Source organism: Dipodomys spectabilis, unplaced genomic scaffold (assembly GCF_019054845.1).
Source record: "Dipodomys spectabilis isolate Male_0828 unplaced genomic scaffold, ASM1905484v1 ptg000140l, whole genome shotgun sequence".
Taxonomy (NCBI): domain Eukaryota; kingdom Metazoa; phylum Chordata; class Mammalia; order Rodentia; family Heteromyidae; genus Dipodomys; species Dipodomys spectabilis.
Window position 1 is genome coordinate 31,432,578 of NW_024870817.1, and position 21,510 is coordinate 31,454,087.

A 21,510-nucleotide genomic window follows, 5' to 3' on the forward strand; every position below is an offset into this window, starting at 1 on the left:
AAAACAAATTAGGATTTTGGCACTTCCTTTTCTGGTTTTCTCCCTTAATATGTAACATTATATACTTATTATTAAGAATATACGTATATACACACTCTGTGTGTATGTTTGTAGAATTAAAAATGTGGTGATTTTTTAAATTTCATATGTTTAAATACATTCAATTTACAAGAGGTAAATATGAAAGCCACTGAGAGGCCTAGTAATTACCCTCGAAAAACCAGCCGATATAATTGCCTATGGTCTTTATTTTTTTACAACTTGTTTTTTAATGGTTAGTTATACTACAATGTAGTTAATTAGTAATTTAAATATATTTGATTTTTTAAAAAATACTCAGGAACAGCCTACAGGGTAGGTACTTTCATTCCCATTTTACAAGTGAGGAAATTGTTAGTTAACTAGTTTGTGATTAAATATGACTTGTCGTAGGCACTTGTAACACAAAATCACACCTCTTTACCCAGGTGATCTTTGTCAAGTTGGCAGAAGTGGATACACTTTTTGGAGGCAAAAGGCAGTAGAACAGAGGAAGATACCTCAGACAAACAAAAAGATAAATTTTCTCAGGTATTCTTAGTAGCTGTTGATCATATGACTTGACTTCGTTGATGTGGTATATCGCTATGCAGCCTTGTGGTTTTGGTTTTGTTTGTTCTGATCTTGTCATGATTCTTGCTTTCCTGATAATAAACCAGCTTGACAATCCTGAATATTATCATGATTTTTTTTTCCATTTGTGGGGCTATATTTGATATTGTTGTATTTCTGAGAAATTAGCCTTGAATTTTGCGTTCTGAAGATAAATGTGTGTGTGTGTGTGTGTGTGTGTGTGTGTGTGTGTGTTGGTCCTAGGGCTTGAACTCAGGGCTTGGATGTTGTCCCTGAGCTTTTTTTTTTTTTGTTCAAGGTAGAGTCCACCACTTGAGCCACAGCTCTACTTCTGGCTTTTTTGGTAGCTAATTGGAGATAAGCACCTTGAGGACTTTTTTTTTTTGCCTGGGCTGGCTTTGAACCTTGATCCTCAGATCTCAACCTCCTACGTAGCTAGGATTACAGGTGTGAGCCACCAGCACCCAGCTCAGATAGCATTAATTTTTACATGGTTTCTAGGAGGAGAGATAACGCCTCATCTATCTGCTGAAGTGAATAATACCACTGATGAGAGCTGAATGGCTGCTGGACCTGTCCTCATACTCACAGGTGGGGAGGTGGTGGCACTTCTAGGGAAGAGATCTTGAACTTGGGAAACAGTTTCAGACCCCAGTCCTGCCCTTTAATGAACTGTCTTCACATTTTTGGAGTAACCTAAGCATACATTACTTGACCTCACTTAAGTTTGTTTTCCATCTGATAAGTGGAGGACCCAGTTCTTTGAGAACTGAGTATGTAAAATGCTGGTACTTACAGAGGGCTCACTGAAGGTTAATTCCTTCAGTCTGCTCTTTTTCACCTAAACATTACAAGAGCTTTCATCCATTGGAGTAATAAGATGTGTGGACTGTGAAATATAAACAAGGGGGAAAAGCAACCGAAGAGGTTGGTTTGTTCCCTTGTACTTATGCTTGAGACATTTGTGATTTTTTTTCCTTTCTCCTAAGAGTCAAGGAAAAATTAGGCCAACACTATTCTGTTATCATTTTACTGTAGCTTGCAGCTGTATAGATGTCTCAAATATTCTCTACTATTTTACTACATGGGATGGTTTTAGAGATAATAGGGTAAGGTGTTAACAATGATTTTCTATTCTTTGATCACAATACCAGCTAAGTCTATCTAACAGTTATAAAATAGCACCATTCCCTGGGGGCAATAACATGTAGGTAATCTGTTGACTCTGTTCATTTTTTATGAGAAGAGTAAGAATCATTTTAGGACTGGTTCTAACTGTTTTGGGACATTTAGCACTGCCCATTGTAAGCATATAAAGTTCACACCCCAGTATAGATAAGCTGAGTTTCTTCCCTTCCTCTCCCTTTTAAGAAATGGGTACTAGGGCTTGAACTCAGGGCCTAGGTACCTGCCCCTAGCTTTTTCCCTCAAGGCTAGCACTCTACTACTTGAGTCATAGCTCCACTTCTGGCTTATTGGTGTTTCATAAACTTTCCTGCTTGGGCTATCTTTGATCTGTGATCCTCATATATTACCCTCCTGAGTAGCTAGGATTACAAGGGTGAGCTATCAGTGCCTAGTTTTCTCTCTTCTTTAAAAAATACTAGCAGCTGGGCTGGGAAGGTGGCTCAGTGGTAGAGCGCTTGCCTTGCATGCCTGAGGCTCTGGGTTCGATTCCTCAGCACCACATAACCAAAAAGAAAAAAGCCGGAAGTGGCACTGTAGCTCAAGTGGTAGAGCGCTAGCCTTGAGCTGAAGAGCTGAGGGACAGCGCCCAGGCCCAGAGTTCAGGCCCCACGACCGGACCCCCCCCAAAATACTAGCAGCTTATCCAGGACAAAGATTTTAAAATTTCCATCTATTATTTAGAGTTAAAGCTTCAAAATTTGCCTTGGAAACTCAACCCCATTCTTCCTTCCTCAGTGAGATCTGTGTGGGGTGGGCAGATCTGTGTGTGCCGTGTGCAGTGGGCAGATGGAATTTTCCCTGGGCTTTCTCCTAGCAAGAAATAAACCATTTCTTGAGAACTATAATTGTCTAAGAAATCCCAAATCTAGGAATCATTGCCTTTAATTCTTTCCCAATCTGAACAGATTCCCCCTTTCTTCATGCCAGGCTGCATACTGGGCCATCTCTGCATATAGGTGGGTCCTTGCATGACTATGACCTGCGTTGTTTCTAGATTATGAGAAAGAAGTTGGACATTTGTGTCCAACTTTGCACAGTGGAAACCATGACTTTTCCTTTAGTTGGTGAGGATTAGAAGTGAAATTTAATGCAGGCACTAGTGATTCCTGCCCTATAATCCTAGCTATTCAGGAGGCTGAGGCCTGAGGATTATAGCTCAAAGCTAGCCAGGGCAAGAAAGTTCAAATAACCAGCCAGAAGTAGCAGTGTGCTCAGGTGGTAGAGCACTAATCTTGAGCAGAAAAAGCCATGCAAGAGTGTGAGGTCCTGAGTTAAAGCCCCAGTACTGGCATAAAAAATATAAACAAAAAAGTGAAGTTCTGTTCTGAAAAGGAGTTACGAGTTTTACCAGCCAAGCTTGGCACAAACAAACAACACCCAAGTGCTCAAGTATGATGTCCACATTCCTGGGAAAAAACTGGGCGCCTTGTGTATGAAAATAGGCTCTAAGAGTCCTCTTTGCTCTGTTGATCTTAGCACCGTGACATTCTGAAAACTCTTTTGGAGAAAAGAATCAATTATTTCCATAATGCCTTAGCTATTTCTACATTATCCTGAAGAGCTATGACCAAGGAGCTTCTTAGTTATTCTGGGCCCCAGTGACCTCATTGGAATGAGGTGAGGGTTGTAAACATATAGAATTCCTGTTGGTTACCAACCTCATCTCCTCACCTGGGAAATTTTCCTAATGCTAATCTTGAAGAGTGATGGTAGTTCTTATTAAAATAGGTGATCATACCCCCTGAGATAGTGTATTCAGTTAACATCTTTGGAAAGTTCTTAGTATGGTGTGATGGGGAGAAATTCAAGGAATCATTTAGAGGGAAGGACTTAAGTGAAGTTCACCTCCCATGGTACCTAGAAAAGATGGCTGTGTTCTATCAGGGCACCTTTGGTAGGACCAGACTTGGAAGAATACAGCATCTCTGCCTCCACACAAGGTTGAGAACATGATTTGGCTGACTTTGATCCTTGGTAGGAGTGATGGGAATGGGTGGAACAGGAAGCCATGTACTCAGTATCTCTGTGAAACTTCTCATGCTTTCACAGCTGGTTGACAACTTTTCCTACTGCTCCAGAGTGCCTATGAATATATATCAGGTTGATAACAACTCAGCCTTAGGCTTGCGTATTTTTCAAAAGAAGGTTCAATGTAGGGAACAACAGTTTAGTCCCCCTTAAAGCTCAAGTAGCTGTGAAATACTTCAAGAGACTGATATGAAGCCAGAATGTAGCACAGGTCAAGTTTACTGAGAGTATCTGCTTTCTAGAAATCTTTTGCTTTAGGTTCTCTCACTTTTCCATCCCTCTACCCCTGGCCATAGTTGTTGGTTTGAATTTTGTGTGCCAGTCCTGGGGCTTGAACTCAGGGCCTACACACTGTCCCTGAGCATTCGTGTTCAAAGCTAGGGTTCTCCTACTTTGAGTCACAGCTCCATTTCTGGCTTTTTGGTAGTTAATTGGAGATAAGAGTCTTATGGTCTTGCAGGCCTGGGCTGGCTTTGAGCCTGGATCCTCAGATCTCAGCCTCTTGAGTAGCTAGGATTACAACCGTGAACCACCAGCACCTGGCTCTGGCCTGAATTTTAGTGCCTTAGAGTCATTTCTCTTCCTTCTTGGTGCCTTCCCTATGGTATACATTGCGTTTTCCCTAACTATTCTTTAAGCTTTAAGAGTGGGGACATATCTGTCTAGAAATTCTCTTCCCAGAAAGAGAGTTTCCAACTCTGAAGATGGTACAGTATGCAACTGTGGTGAATTACATACCTGAGGATATTTAGGATTCCTTATAGAAATTTTGAGTCACACAGAATGACAATATGTTCTTAAAATACTAAATTGTGGGTGGAGTTCTCTGAATCCTTGATTCCTATTGTATTCCTAATCTCCTTTTCCTTAAAAGGTAAACATATTAACACCATCTTAGAAAACCAGATCTCCCAGCCCTATTTGTGTAGCTATGACCAAAATTTCAACGTAAGGAGAGAGATTTATTTTGGTTTATGTTTTCATAGAGTTCGCTCTATGATTGCCTAACCCGTGTTCTTGGGTCAGACATTTTGGCATTAGGAATGGGGAATAGATTCTTTACCTCAGAGTGGACAGGAAATGGAGCAAGGAAGGAACCAAGGACCCTCCTGCCTTCCCCAGCTAGATCCCTAATGTTGGAAGTCTCCTGAAGTTTCCAGAACAACCCAAAATAGTACCACCAGCTAGGGCCAAGTGTTTAAGCACATGAGCCTGTGGGGGACATTACATATTTAAACCATAACACTGACTTTGGTGACTCTTGCCAGTTCTCCCTCTAGTTTTTCCCCCAATCTAAGCATCTTGTAATGATGCCAAATTTCAATTGTTTAATACAATAAAAACTCCAGGAGGGATCTTGTGAGTCATACTTTTCACTTTGTGTCCCGCCTCTAGAACTGGTTGCACCAGGCAGACACTCAAATGTTTGTGAATAAATGCATGGATTTGAACACAAAAGATGTGGTGGCTTTGGCATCTGTGGGGGAGGGGAGTAAGGTAAGCAGATAAGCAGTAGGGAACATTATTGGTGGCCAGGGCCATTTCTTATTGAAAGAGGGAGGTTTGGGAACTTGCCGGTGGAGGGGAGAGGAGATGAAAAAAAAATATTAGAGAAACTTTAGACAAAGCCATGGAAAATTGAGCTGTTTCAAAATAAAGAATTCTAAAGCCACTTGAATGACCCATTCCTTGGGTATGGTTGTGACAGTGTTGGTTTGGTGACTGGTACAACCGTAGGCTGTAGTGCTGAAAGATCTTTCTTCTAGCCCAGTCTTTGCCACTGAGAAAATAACCACGGGTACCACCTATTTCCCTTAGCTGACCTCGGTTCCTTCACTTGTGAGAAAGAGTTAATGCCTGTCACTCTGTGATTATGAGTAAACATATGGAAAAGTGCTTTATAGGCAGTAAAGGCATGTCTCCAACGATTTATTAGCTCCATGATGTCTCTTTAAATGATAGGGCTATTACCTATATCAATTACTGTTATCGGAAGTCACTATTAAGTAATGTTGAGTTATGCAGAAAATTTTTGCAATCAGCCTCTGAGGAATAGCAGGGTCTACCTTTGCTGTGAAGGCTTTCTCTAACTCAGAACCTTGGCTTCCACTTTGAAAATGTAAAGTGGAGAATCCTGGAAGAAGGGTGAGGCAGAAGGTTGTTGTGGGAAGGGCAATGAGCCAGATATGGGGATGATGGGAAGGAAGATGTTAATCCTGTTAATATAAAAAGTGTTTGTTGTGTTTGCTAACTTGTTCCTGGTGCTTTGACTCACATCTGGCACATTGAACTTAGTTGAGTGATATTTGTGGATATAATCATACTTGCTCCACTAATGATCATACCTTCGTTTAATTCAGTGGAAACAGGCAAATGAGTGGGGACACTTTTATTTCTTTCCTGACATTATTTGCTTACAAAATATTTCAGTACAACATACAGCCTTTGTATGGGCATATGCTGGATGCCCTGACAAAAGTGTCTTCTAGGAGTCTACGGTTAATATGTACAAAAAGGCAGGGAAGAGGTCATTTTGAGCTGGAATGATTTAGGAAGGAAGAGCCTTGGGTTGAGCCCAAAAGATGGAATTTTATAGGCTGTGGCCAATATGTTGTGACTATATTTTTTTTAAAACAGTGTGTGTTGTCAGACTAAAGGAAGCTAATCTTAGGGAAGGAACACAAAGGTGTAATATCGATGTGTCTCTAATTATATAAAATAATATTTATTGGACAAATTTAGCTAGATAGGCTGATATTAGAGCTGGACCCAGGCAGTGGAGGAACATTGCTTGAGTGCTTTTATGAAATATGAGAGCTCTTTGCATGTTTTTCCCCCTTGCTTGCTCCTGGCACTCTACCACTTGAACCACACCTTCAGTTGGATGTATTTTTTTAAAGATGACTTTGACAAATACAAATCTTTGTGGTCCCCTGTGGGTATCATTGATCTGGAATGAGATGCCTGTTTGAAGGAATGGAGCCACACAGGAAAATCTAATGTAGCAGGAAGGGGAAACGGATAGGACAAGGTGTAGAGACTCCTGCTTCTTGGGCTCTGCTGTTACCGTAAACCAGCTTTTGCTGACCTCCCCCACCACACCTCTCCATCCCTTCCTCCTGACCTCCCCTACTTCTCTTCTTTTTCCCTTTCTTCTTCATCCACAAATAAAAAAGACTGTGGGCTTAAAAGCTTGACTCACTCTCTGTTTCCATTGCTTTTGTCTTTTGAATATCTGATGTCCAGAAAAGCTAATAAATACGTAAGGAGAAGTTTTAGAGATCTCAAATGGCATAAAAGGGTATTGTTTCCCTCCAAGGATCAGAAAAAAGACACATACTTGTAGATTCTTTGTTCAATCTCAGAGATTCTGAGATGCCATACAGTAAGGCCACTGGACACATTGTACAGTACTGAGGCTGTTGTTAGATGTGTCTATAATTGGTTTGAGACTGTCCAACTCCTATGGCCTTCCCTCCATGAAGCCTGATCAGTTTTCTTAGTCTGTTATTTAGTAAATTTTAATCCTTCGGTCTTGCTTTTCTTGTTAGAAATGTCATCATATATATATATATATATATATATATATATATAGCTTTATTTTAATAAAAAATTAAAAGGCAAAGTTATGTCTGTATGGTGTTTTATTACTCTTGTTTCTGATTGTTGTATGTTGAACTATATGAGCTTTTAAAAAATATCTTTAAGTAGTTGTACAAAGGAGTTGCCATTTAACTAAGCGGGTATGAGTATAAGGCATCTTGCTGAATGTCACCCCTTTCAGCCTTCTCACCCATCCTTCCTCTGCCCACTCCCACACTCACTCTTCTTAATTTTGTAGGATATACATTGAATTCTTCAACTCTTTCTTCTTTATTTATTCTCTGTTCTGACTCTTAACTCTCTTTCTCTTTGAGTCTTACCCATGCTTGAGCTGCACGTCCACTTGAGTTTTCTCTACTTGATTGTCTCAAGTGTAATGCATTGTTACCTTCTATTTCTAGCGATTGTGGATGATGAAAGACTCTCTGCAGAGGAGATGGATGAGAGGCGGCGGCAGAACATTGCTTATGAATATTTGTGCCATCTGGAGGAAGCCAAGAGGTAAGATCCTATTTACTTTGTTTGCTCACCTTCTTTTGGTAATAGGCTTTGTGGGAGGGGTGTAGGATTTGATGAGCAGAAAACATCTGAATGGGCTAGATGTTCTAAAAAATTGTTAAGAGTGAATGGCTAGGGAGAAACATTTGCCTATCTTCAGTGAATTAGACTTATTCTCACCTTCCATGGAAGGTCAGTGGGCTAGGAGTGATACTTCACTGGGAAAATTATTGGTTATTTCCAATTTTATATCTTGGCTTGACGTAAATCAAGTTCCTTTCCCCAGGAGTCCCCCAGGTCTTTTAGTCACCCTCATCTCAATGATGATAAATGCCTGGTAGGACAATAGCATATAGGACTGAAGTCCATCGGTCACTTATGGGTACTAAGGGTATGTTTATGACAGCAATCTCTCTTTTAAACATGTGTGTGTGGCCATTTAGCTTGTCTTTAAAATCACATTGACTCTAGACTCTTCAGGTTAGGTAGGTATTGAGTTCTTCAAAGAGAAAGTGAAGATAAAGAGTCCTAAGTACAAATACTTTATCAGTGGGATCAAGAGAACTTTGTTCTTTGCTGGGTGACTACTACATTGTCCATATATCAAGAGTTATAGTGTTATTTAGTGGTTTGTGTGAGAAAACACTACATACGATTATCATCTATATCATTCCATGGCGCATGAGACTTCCCAGCCATTTGATTTGTATGGAAAATAAACACTTACTGAAATGGCCAATGGTGTTAATTTTCTCTGGCCACTGAAAAATAGCTCTCTACATAAGTAAAATAATGAGAATATAAAGCAGTGTTTTGTAGACCACTAATCAGTGACACATACCTGAGTTTGGCATCAGAATGGCTTTACGGGGAATTTCTTGGGTGTTGCTTAACATTTTAACAATCACTCAACTTTCCTTAAACTTTAATGCCCAAGTTTTAAAGGTTGTTTAACATGTCTGTGCAGTCTACACTTAAGTTGAAGGAAACTAAAAATTCCCTTCAGAGTAAGAGTATGGAAAACATGCTTGTAGTATAATTAAAAGTAGATAACAAGAGTGGATGCTGGTGGCTCATGTAATCCTAGCTCCTTAGGAGACTGAGATCTGAGAATCGTGGTTCAGAGCCAGCTTGGGCAGGAAAGCCTGTGAGACTCTTACCTCCACTAAACTATCAAAAAAAGCCAGAAGTGGAGCTGTGGCTCAAGTGGCAGAGCGCTCATCTAGGCTCAGGGATAATGCCCCATCCCTGAGTTTAAGCCCAGGACCAGCAACTTCTCCTCCCCTCTTTACCCGCCCCCACCCCCCCCAAAAAAGACCATGCATTCAATGAAAAAAGTCTTGAGAATTAGTGGAAGCAGCTTACCTTTTCTTGCTGACATTCTTTGCATCCTTGGCTTTTGTCTTCTGTCACATAGGGAGACCAGATGAGTGAGTGGGCATTGGTAGATCTGATTTCCTACAGTTTATGCTTTACCATTTACGCCTTATGACCTTGAATAGGTCATTTAACCTGCATGGAAATTATTTTGTCCCTTAGAATATGGCATGATGAGACCACTGCCTGCTCTATTTCGTTCATGTTTTTATTCTTATTCCTAAAAATCAGTGGAAGAAGGCAGACATCTAGAAAATTCAGTCCAGTCAGGTGTGTGATGAGGACATAAGCAACGGTTTCCCTCGCCTATCAAAAGTGGAACAAAATGTAGTCTGGAAGCTGGTCATCCTTTCTAGTATTGAATTTTGTTTTAGGAAGTCACCACTATGATGATCATAAGTTCTTTGAAGAGAATTTCCTTAGGAGTAGTTACTTTGAAAAAAAAAAGATTATAGAAATATAGAGTTTCTTCCTATCAGATGGCTTTTTATGGATTTGTAAAAGAAGAATAGATGTTAAATTAATACTGAAGAAAGCTGCTTTTGAATATGTAAAACTTACATTACTACTATTAGATATATGGTATTGTTTGAGTTAAGGAAGATATTTCACATCCAAACCATAGCACAATGAAAATGAAAAATGTCTGTTTTAGGACCAAAAAAGAAAACCATTGCTTTATCAAGGCTCTTTACTGTACAATTGGAAGGCTTCAGATCATGCCAAGGAGAACTAATCGTGATTGTGTTGAACTAATATCCCATGACTGTGCGACAAATTACTCTAAAATTTGGCAATTTAAATCAACAAGACATTTATTTCAGAATTTTTAAGGGTGAGGAGTCTGGGCCGGGCATGACCTTACTAGGTCGTTGGATTCCCGGTTTCTTGAAAGGTTGCTTTGATCTCAAGATTTGTGTGGGCACAGCCACTTCAAGCTCATTCAGTGCTGTTGGCAAGATTCAGTGGCTGATGAGCATTTTTAAATCCAGCTGCTACTGGATAGTCTTCCCCCAGTTGCTTGCCACTTCTTTCTCCCCATAGGGCAGTGACCATGTGGCAGCCAGCTTCCATCAGTGAGCAGCTGAGAGGGCAAGATGGAAACCTTTTGTGACCTGTTCTCAGAAGTGATGACCTTGCTTTTTGTTGCATCATGTTGATTAGAAGCAAGTACCTAAATCTAGGCCATGCTCAAGGGAGGGGATTACACAAGGGTTGAGTTCTACAACTGAGGGTTCATTCCATTTTGAAACAGGACCAGAATGGGCATATTGGTGGGAGTGTAGAGGAGGATCTTTGTTCTTACTGTTAGGAGACCCAACCAGGAATTAGATGATCAGACAGATGTCTTGGACTGAATGGTAACTGTGTTAAGGCGATCTATGTGTTGGTTCCTTTTTTAGTTGAGAGTTTTTTTGTTTTGTTTCTTTTTGTGAGGTGGTGTGTGTGTGTGTGTGTGTGTGTGTGTGTGTGTGTGTGTGTGTGTGTGTAGGTATGTCAGGGATACTCTTAACTCCAGTTAACTACCAGAAAGCCAGTGTGGATCTGTGGCTCAAGTAGAGCACCAACCTTGTATGACAAAGCTAAAGGATAAACCCAGGCCCTGAGTTCATGCTGGTAGACACACACAGACACACACTCACACACACATTTGTAGCTAATGCCAAAAATCCTAGTGATTTGAAAAATTAATACTTCTGAGTAGATTTCTTATTAATGTATGCAAAATTTATTTGAGCAATAAAAAGGAGTGCATTTTAAGATATTCTGTTTTTGAGCTTTGGGGGGAACAACTGTACAAAAACATTTAAGAGAGTTCTTTTTGGGAAAACTCTGGGTTGAGGAACTAAATCCGTGGGGAACTATTGTGAAGGTCAAAGAATGGGAGAGGAACTTTTGGCAAGCAGTAGAGAGTTTGCAAACTGCAGTTAAGCAAGGAATTATGAATGGGACCACTATTGTCCAACTCAAGGAAAGTTCCTGTAACATTATATTCCTTTTTTTTTTTAAGCAAAGAGAAAATGCATATAAATCTTTTGCTGTGCTTTTTCTGTCTGAAGTTTGAAAATAAACAGAGCAAAAACCCTTCCCTAGGTGCTAGGCTTGTTTAGAAATATTATCTTTAAAGAGCTCTTTATGTGAGCCACACTGTTCTCTGTATGGGTAAGTCTGAGACAGTTCTGTATGTGCCCTGGAAAGAAAACAAAACATGGGTGTGATTGCTTTTGTGTCTGTGTTTATAACTCAGATACCAAAAGGACACCTCCTTGATTAAATCAAGTCTGTAGCTCAGGCCTAATCTAATAGTAAGCTAGTGAATTGGGTTTGAAAGAAGAAATGCTTCTAGTGTTTAAGCAAGTGAAAAAATCCTAAGCAGCATGGGTTTTGCTTAACATTGAATAGTTGTGATTGCTTTAAAAATACCATATATATATATATATATATTTGTTTGTATGTATGTATGTATCTTATGCCTGGGAAATACATAACAGAATCAGCTGGGCTTCCTTTTCATGCTTGGACTTTACTGTCCATATTCCTAAGGATATTCTCTGCAGATGTACTCCTAAGTGATGTTTACAAACACTTGGAATTTAGAGGAAAATACCTATCTTGGTACTCAACCCATTAAGAGAGCTGTTATTGCTCTATATAAACTATTAATCGAAATTGTAAGGAATTTTTGTAATCCTGGTTAAATAGGAGGCTGAGATCTGAAGGTTGTGGTTTGAAGTCAGCCTGGGTAGACAAGTCTGAGAAATTCAGTCTCCAATTAACCAATAGACCCTGGAAGAAGAGGTGTGGCTTAAGTGATAGAGTGTCAGCCTTGAGCAGAAAAAGCCAATGGACAGTGCCCAGGCCCTGAATTCATAAACATGCAAATACTAATGAATTGTTTTACAGTTTTAGGGCTTGAACTCAGGGCCTGGATACTGTCCTGATTTTTTTTTTCCCAAGGCTAGTGTTCTACCACTTGAGCCACAGTTCCCTTAGGGCTTTTTTTTTGTGTGCTTCATTGGAGTTAAGAATCTCACAGACTTTCCTACTCAAGCTTAGCTTTGAAATGCAATCCTGGGATCTTAGCCCCTGAGTAAACTAGGATTACAGGTGTGAGCCACAGCACCCAGCTAGTAATCAAATTTTAAGGAACTTCTTCATTGTATTTTCAAATCATAACCCACTTTTATGTTTCCATGGTAACTGCATCTCTCCCCCATCCTCCCTTGTTTTCTCTCTGGCTGTGGCCTCACCTCTGCTGTCCAAGAGGAGGGAGTGTGGGGTTGCTCCATGCAGCTCTGGTGGAGCAAGAGGTGTATACGAACTAGGCATAGGAACCCCTCTCTGGCCTACCTCTTAGGTGAGGAAAGGATCTGTTTATAACTGTATTCCAGCCACAGACTAGTATGGCCCCACTCTGCCAGAAGAAAGGGTTTATCGAGGGTAGCATACCAGTGGATGACACCAGTGGGTGTCTGTGCCTTATGAAGAGATAGCAGCCAGCACTGCCTACTAGTGTGTGGGACTTGTAGCTAGGGCATCAAAGGAGACATAGAAGAAACAAACTGGTTGTTGATGGTGCTCTGGTAGAAGAGACAGTTATTAAGGCTTTGAAGGAAGAAGCTGTAGAATTTGACATGGGACCAGATCTGGGCAACAGAGGACACTAGGGGATTAGCGACTTCATTTCTTTCCTGAGTTGAGCCTGGACTTAGAACACATCTTTAGGAATATTTGTTTGTTTTTGTTTTCATGTAATATATATTTTAACCTTGCCTTTGTGTTATACAGGTGCTAATCAGGTATGTTCTGGTAGATATAGATGTAATTTCTCAGAGTAATGATATTTTTAAAAATACCAATGCTTGCCGGGCACTGGTGACTCACACCTGTAATCCTAGCTACTCAGGAGGCTGAGATCTGAGAATCCTGCCAGCTCCTGGCAGGAAAGGCTGTGAGACTCTTTATCTCCAGTAAACCACCTGAAAACCGGAAGTGGCACTGTGGCTCAAGTGGTAGAGTGCTTGCCTTGAGCTGAAGAGCTGAGGGACGTTCAAGCCCCACACCTGACCAAATAAAATAAAATAAAAAATACAAATGCTTCGTATTTAACATCTCAGGACAAAGACAAGTTGAGCAACTGATATTTGATCCCAAAGTTTTTGTTTGTTTCTCAGGCTCTTTAGTGTTGGAGGCCTGGGAGAGGTTTGAAATTTTCCATGATCTCAAATGTATGTTCACAAGAGTGTCATGTGAGTGTGTGCTTACTAGGCACGAAGCCCACAGCACTCTATGGCTATGATGTCAGTGCATCCCTATTTCATAGCTGGAGTTACCCAGTCCTGGAAGAGCTTCTATAACTTGTCAATGTCACAGCCAACCGGCCACAGAAACAGTTTTACAACCTAGGTCTGAATTATGTCAAAGACATATGTGCTACAGACTGAAAACCCTGCCCCACTCGGTTACTTCTTACTGTGTTTTAGTCATGCCTTTATTGTGAGCTTTCATGTGGTTATGGTTTTAGGTTCTTTATGGCTTTTTTTTCTTTTTTTGTCCATATTGGGACTGGGGCTTGAACTCTGGACTTCACTCCCTCACCATTTTTTTTTTTTTTCTTTTTCCACAGCTAGTACTCTACCACTTGAGCCATGCCTCCACTCCCAGGGTTTTGCTAGTAAATTGGAAAGAAGTCTTTTTCTTCCCAGACTGGCTTTGAACCATGATTCTCAACCTCTGGCACACTGAGGATTTATAGGTGTGAGCTACCAGCATGAGGTTTCAATTTGTACTTACACAGTTTGGTAGTGAAATTAGCAACAAATAGCCATCATCTACTTATTCTTCTGTCTTCTTTTCATTTTTTTTCCTTTTCTTCTGCTTGTTTCTGTTTGGTTTCAACTGGTTTATTTACTATGATAGTTCGTTATGGGAAGAATTTACCTTGCATATACCTTTCTTTCTCTCCTTCTTCAAACTTCCACCACTTGGTTGTTTTTAAATTTTAACAGGAATCTGCAGTTTTCTGGAATAGATTCTTTTCTCATCCAAGGTAGTTTTGGTGCATCTTTATTCTTGGTTAGGTCTAGATTCTGCTTTCAATTCACCAATTGCCTTTTTTTTTGTGTCATTATTATGACTGGTTTCAAGGAATGCTAGATTTTCTGTTGAGACATCAAAAGGTTGGAATGGAAACGCCTCCGAGATCTCTTCCTTCCTGTTTGAACCTCCCACCCCGCACTGCCTCCTGCTGTGATGCTGAGCCATCTTGAAATAGTATCAGTATTCAGGACTTAGACTCCTGGGAAGCTGGGAACAGGGAGGACATTTGAGGAGATTGTCATGTCTTCTGTTTCAGAATGGTTGCCGATGGCCCACATGGTCTTCCATTGCTTTCTCAACGTGAATACTTACATTTTCTCAAACAGGCAGATCCCTATTTCATGGGTCAGGGCACTGACTAAGAGAAGACTAAGAGAAGTTTATCAGCTCCTCTTCCTTATCTTTGGGTGAGTCAGAGATTTGGGATTAGGATAAAGATCTGGCTGTTGCACAAGGCTTTTTTGCACCACAGTTCTTTCCAAGTCATGTGGATTAGAAAAAGTACCAGTTGAGAAGCTCAACAATGGAAATATACGACCATAATAACAAATATTAAACTTGCTTAGTAAATTCAATGTGTTTGCTTTTAAATACTGAATTCATAATGTAGGAGTTTTGTATATATGTCTTTGTCATTTGTCTTATTTTTTTGATGAAAAATAATCTATTTGGATGTTAGAGCAGGGAATTAACACTCTATTCAGTATTGCTTGATTTTTCTTGCTTTAAATCACATAACTTGCAATACCTACCTTTTCCTACCTCTGGCATTTTTGCAGAGACAGTTGAGACGGGTACTTCATCTGTGAGAGGACTTTAGGGCAGTGATCCCCAAATCCATAACCCTGCATCAGGATCACATGAATGTGTATGCAAATGAAAGTTTTAGAAGATCACTGCAGATGATACACAGCCAGCTTTAGGGACCGGGGCCAAGGTCTCTGCATCTTACCAGATTGCTCAGGTAGATTTTTATATACAATGATGTTTGAGAACTGAACTCTCAGGGCTGAGGCTATCTTGGCTCCTGGTTCTCCTCATCAGCTTTGATGAAAAGAATGTGGGATGAGAGGAAAGGCATCAGGGTCATCATCTGCTAAAGTGAGAAGGATGAGAGGCTGGAGATAGGAAAAAGCAAAAGGGTACAAGGATTGGATGGAAGCCAGCACAGTTTTGAAGAGTCAACTAAAGTGATGTTTCTTTGTGCAGTCAATCAGTATGTTCATGAGAATTTCTCCTACAAGATAAGAGAACATAAAGGATACTAGATGTCATGTCATTGGCATGATGACAATTCATGGGGTGATGCTGGGGTGCTTATATGAACCTCCTGGAAATGGAGTGTGCTTTAGATGTTGGGCTGGAAGTCAAGGAAACACCTACAGTGAGGATGAGGGCTAGATTTATAAAGGAAGTAGAAAAGTAGGTAAACAGAAAGCTTTAGCCAGGAGTTTGGAAGTCTAGATCTCCAAGGTGGAGTTTTTACAGGCTTTGGTAAAGTCCAGGGTCTGGTAGGCTTGTGTGTGGCTGGAGGGCAATGGAGGTAAAACTTTTTGATAGAACACATCTTTAAGAGGTACCTGGGGGTGTTATCGAAGTTACTCTGCACTCAAAGCCACCACACAGAAACTGGCACAGAATAGTGATTAGGGCCTGAAGAGAAAGTCCTGGAGGTTTAAAGATATATGCTGGTTAGAGACTCAGTGAGGGCTCAGAATGAAGGCCTTAGAACAAGGTGTGTCCCTGAGAGCAGTCTAGATGGGGCAGTCCAGACTTTCCCTTCTTTGGTTCTGTGATCAAGGAAATTTGGGGAACAGTGACCCTGATCTGAGTTGATAAAAAGTGGCATTGTGAAAATAGACCAATGAAAACAAGTAGACAGTGAAGATTTAAAGTAAACAGTGTTGAGAAATCGGAGAATTATCATTTCTAACAGATCTGGAGTTATACAAAGGCACCTGGTCAGGAATTGGTAGATTTGGCATTGGTGTGGTAAGGAGGACTTAGTGAGACACATGGATGTGTCTAAAAGAGCTGTGGTCAGGACACATAAACCACTGCAAAACCAAGTTAAACAGTTTTATATCACGTTTCAAGAGCTCTGTGTGATGATGTGTTTAAGTGCATGTATATCTCACTTAATAGAATAAAGTTTCATAAGAAAGCACTTCACTTTTATGGGAAACAACACTCCTGACATTTACTCTTTCGTTTTCAAAAAATGCTGGTTTACTGGTGGCCTGTGGTTAATGCCTGTAATTTTAGCTACACCAGAGGTTGAGATTTGAGGATTGAGGTTTGAACCTAGCCCTGGCAGGACAGTTTGTGAGACTAATCTCCAATGAACCAGAAAAAAGCCAAAAGTGGAGCTGTGGCTCAAGTGGTAGCGTGCTAACTTTGAGCAACAAAGTTCAGGGACAGTGCCTAGGCCCTGAGTTTAAGCCCCAAGACCAGCAAAAGAAAGAAAATGCTGGTTGTAGCCAGGCATTGGTAGCCCATGCCTATAATAATCCTAACTACTCAGGAGGCTAAGATCTTAGCATCAAGGTTCAAAGCCAGCATAGGCAGGAAGGTCTGTGAGACTCATAACTTCCAAAAAACTGGAAGTGGAGCTGCAGTTCAAGTGGTAGAATGCTGTCCTTGTCTTATATACTTGTCCTACATTCATTGTACCATTGCACTTTATGATTGTCTTCTCCTGGAGCTCAGCTCTCAATACCCCAATACCTTACATGGGGCCTAGGATATAGTGAGTGTTACATTGGTTGCCTGAGTAAATGATCAAGTTGTGTTACAGATATTGGCTGTGATTTCTCATTCAGTTTGAATTGTGAGGGATGCTGATTCTCCCTATTGGATGGTCCTTTGGCTCTTCCTGATCATGGGTGGTTTTCACTTCTGATGTTCACTAACCCTCTGAAAAACACAGACGACCAAACTGCTGACTGTGTTTGAGTGTTTTATGGTGAAAATGGTCGTCTCCAAATTGTTGCACTCTCATGGACATTCAGTGGATCCTATCACAGTTCATTTTGTGCTCTGAGCACGGAATACCTGATCCCATGACAGAAATTGTTTAGGATCTCAGTTCTGGAGGCTGGGAAGTACTAGATCAAGGGGCTGCATTCTGGTGGGAGTGTTCTTGCTACAAAACACTCTAATGGAAGGCACCCCATAGTTAGAGTGTGTGCATGCATGAAAGAGAGGGGAAACTCCCTGCTCCGGGATAAACACTCTATTCATCCAGACCTAAAGCTCAAAGCTTCTTAAAAGTCTCACCTTGCACCATGGTTGCCTTAGGGATCAAGTTTTAACACACAAATTTGGGGGGGTAGACTCAAACAATGGCAGTGTGGCATGCCTCTCACCATCGTGACATGCTCCTTACCTTCCAGTTCAGTGATACAGCTGCTGCTTTGAGTGCATGTTGTAAAATGGGGATTCTGAAGGACATCTGTACAGAGCCCCCCAGGTTCCCAACTGACATGTTCTACACCAGTATATTTAAATAGGATCAGAACCATCTACAACCTAAAACATTCCAACAAGTCAGACCCAAATGGTCTGAACGAAGGTTCAGCCAACTTCAATGATAATGGGATGCTCAGAAGTCTAGCAGCTTCAAACAGTAAAATCAAATCACTTATGTAGCTACAGATCTGAATGTGTTAGTTTTGGGAAATTGATAGGTCAAACAAGTAGGTGGGGTATCACTTCCCTGTTCCTAATAAGCCTCCCTGGCTGGACAGAACAAAGGGCAATGCCCAGGCTCAGTTAAGGAGAAGGAGTCACATAGTTTAAGGGAGGAGGAAGAAAAGGGCCATTTGTTTATATTTTCTTGATGGATGGAGTGGGACTGTTTCTGTATGTGAGGGGCTGGGCAGGGAGAGTTGCCAAAGTCTCAGAACCTCAATGAGGTGTGGGATATGTGTGGTCAGTATGACCAGGGAGGAGTGTACATGTCCCTTTGACAATTACCTGCATAGGCGTGGCCGGGCTCAAGGGATGAATCTGGGTTAAAGAAGACCTGTTCAGGAAGAAGTCTTCTAAACAAAGTTCCCCTTCCTTCCTTGCCATCAAGCTTTTCCCAGTCCTCTTCCTAGGATGGCTTTCTTTCTTCTCTTTCCCCTACTTATTTGTTCCCCATAATCTCACTCTTTCTCTTTATGTTTTCTTGACCACTTGAATAGTTTTCTGCTGGATGTCTCTACTGCATTATTGCTCATGTAAACTTCTGTGTTATTTGTAACTCAGATGGAGGATCCTCAGCTTTCCTGTGTCTTAGGTAACTTCCAGATTATTGCTCTTACTTTTCTGAGTTATTTCATACACCCAAATATAAATCTACTGTATCAGACTTTCCCTGGTTCCTTATGTGGAGTTTTGGAGGGGACAGAAGTGAGTTATCATATAATGAAATCATGGTGTATGTTGACTGAAGATGTCAGAGAATTACATATAAATCCCTGTGTGCGTAATTGTTTTTGTTGTTGTGCTACTGTAACTAAGAGCCACAGGCAGGGTATTATATAAAGAAGAGAAATTTGTTTCCCGCAATTCTGGAGACTAGAAGTCCAAGATGGTGTCTGACAAGGCCATTTCTGCTTCTCAGATACTCGTAAGGACACAATCAGAAGTCATTTTCATGTCACCAGGCGTCTCTGTTGGCAGTAGAGATACTGTTTTGTCCTTTTCTCTTAGTAATGAACTTAATGATGGACTGTGACAAAATTGTCTATTCTTTGGTTTTTATTTTGTTGTTGTTGTTTTGTTTGTTTTGGTTATAGGGCTTGAACTCAGGGCCTGGATGCGACCATTGAGCTTTTTTGTTCAAGGCTAGCATTCTATCACTTTTTTTTTTTTTGGTCATTCATGGAGCTTGATGAACTCTGGGCCTGCCTGAGTACTATCCCTCAGCTCTTCAGCTCAAGGCTAGCGCTCTACCACTTGAGCCACAGCGCCACTTCCAGTTTTCTGGTGGTTTATTGGAGATAAGAGTCTCATGGACTTTCCTGCCCAGGCTGGCTTTGAATCGCGATCCTCAGATCTCAGCCTCCTGAGTAGCTAGGATTACAAGTGTGAGGCACCGACACCCGGCTACATTCTACCACTTTGAGCCACAGCTCGACTTCCCATTGAGTGGTTAATTGGTAGAAAGAGTCTCACAGGGACTTTTCTGCCCTGCTGGCTTCAAACCGTGATCCTCAGATCTCATTTTCCTGAGTAGCTAGGATTACAGGCATGAACCACCAGCACCTGGCTAATTGTCTATTCTTTTTAGATTCAGTGGAGTTGGGTTACTACACACTAAGATTAAATTTATAATGGAGGGACAAGGCCAGGAGTGCAAACTTACAGAAGGAAAGAGGCCAGTATTGACATTTTACTACCCGGGGGAAAAATACAAAGTCCTGTTATGAAGGCCAGGAAGGATGCTCTCTTTTTATCTGGGCAAATGTTCTCCAAATTCAATTCACAGGAAGATCAAGGCTCAGTTATTCACCGTGTACAGCTGCAGAAACAATAGGGAATGTCACCCCTTGGGTAACAGCAGCATTATGTGATCACTCAGATGATCTGAGTGTTTTGGTTTGGCCTTGACTTGAAAGGTGTGGAGGTAGCATGCTGCTTTTGCTCTTCTCAAATAATGTAGGGGCCACAGTGGATTTCTTTTCCCTGACTGTGGCCCTGTCAGCAGGTGAGTGACCTTGAGCATAACGCTATCCCAGCGCCTCTATTAGTGTACTTGTGAAATGGGTCCAGGAATGCCTTTTACACCTACGTCAACAGTGGGCCAAGAACCAAGCGCTGTATTGGCATACGTTGTAAAGTATAGAAACGTGGAACAAAAGATTTATTGTGGTGTTTTTGCTTTTGTTTTTTTGAGACAGCATCTTGTTTTGTAGCAGAGGCTGGCTTCAGACTTGCTGTGTAGTCCAAGCTGGCCTTGAACTCCTCATTCTCCTGCCTCTGCCTCCCAAAGAATGGGAGTGAACCACCATGTCTGGCAACAAAATGCTTCTTAGATTGCATTGTTTATTACAAAAACAATTTCAGTAGTAGGAACAGCGGTGAGTCAGGCATCCCAACTTAATTAGAGGCAAAGAATGTGCTCTTTCAGCTGCTTTTTTTATTGATTCTATTTGCACATTTATTTCCTGTCTAGCACAAATAGAGGTGGAGCAGGTTTATGCAGGGAAGAATGAAAGCATTGGAACGTCCCACAACATACCAGAAATGGAACTTTCCTTTTTCAAGTAATACTTCCAACATCAGATACAGACTCCTTGGTATAGTATCAGAAAAGTAGGGAAGCAGTTCCTTTTTTGTGGCAGTACTGGAGCTTGAACTCAGGGACTGGGTACTCTGCTACTTGAGCTCCAGCTCTGTTTCTAGACTTTCTTACCAGGGATGACTTCAAAACTCAATCCTCAGATATCTCAGATATCAAGTTCCTGAGTAGCTAGGATTACAGACATGAACTACCAATGCCTGGCTTAACAAAGTACTTCTGAATTTTGGCAATAATGCAGTTGATTATATTTTTTTTTTAAGAAAAAGCATCCATTGAAAAAATACTTGGACCAGTGTCGATATCATAAATTCAACTCTTACACACAGCTATCACTCCCAGTGGTGTGATCACACTCAAGGTCTTGTGTCTGGTAGACAAGTTGTCTCCCACTGAGCTACATCCCTAGACCTTAAATATAGTTATTATTTATTTCCTTTAGAAAGGAATGTTATACAGTGGATAAAAAGTGTTGACTCTGATAGGGCAGGGTTGGAAGTTAGTCGCTGGTTCTTCTAGGTGACTTGGGTTTCCTCAAGTGAGGAACATAAAAGGCGCAGGTGTTCCCCTCACAGTGTGCACTCTGGAATAAAGCTTGTTTCAGCTCAGCCTCTCCACTCCCCTTCAGGTTGGGCTTTGTATGCACCGGCTCTTGCCCCAACAATCTTAAAACTTTGTCCCCTTGTGCTGTCCCCACCCTGTCAGGCAGAGAGAATTGGACAGATAGGGAACCGACTCCAGGAGGTAACTCCTTAGCTTTCCCAGAAGCCCAACAATTGGTAAGGATTAGAGGAATAGTAATGTTGAATACC

At 41.1% G+C, this 21,510-nt stretch overlaps 1 protein-coding gene across 1 annotated transcript in view; it reads left to right on the forward strand.

The window, feature by feature from the left end:
* The window catches only part of Iqgap2 (IQ motif containing GTPase activating protein 2), a 256,337-nt gene that overhangs the window by 32,317 nt on the left and 202,510 nt on the right, over positions 1-21,510 (forward strand). Inside the window, exon 2 of the mRNA XM_042690727.1 lies at positions 7,833-7,932. Within this exon, the coding sequence (XP_042546661.1) occupies positions 7,833-7,932 (100 nt within the window). The remainder of the gene's footprint in view (positions 1-7,832; positions 7,933-21,510) is intronic.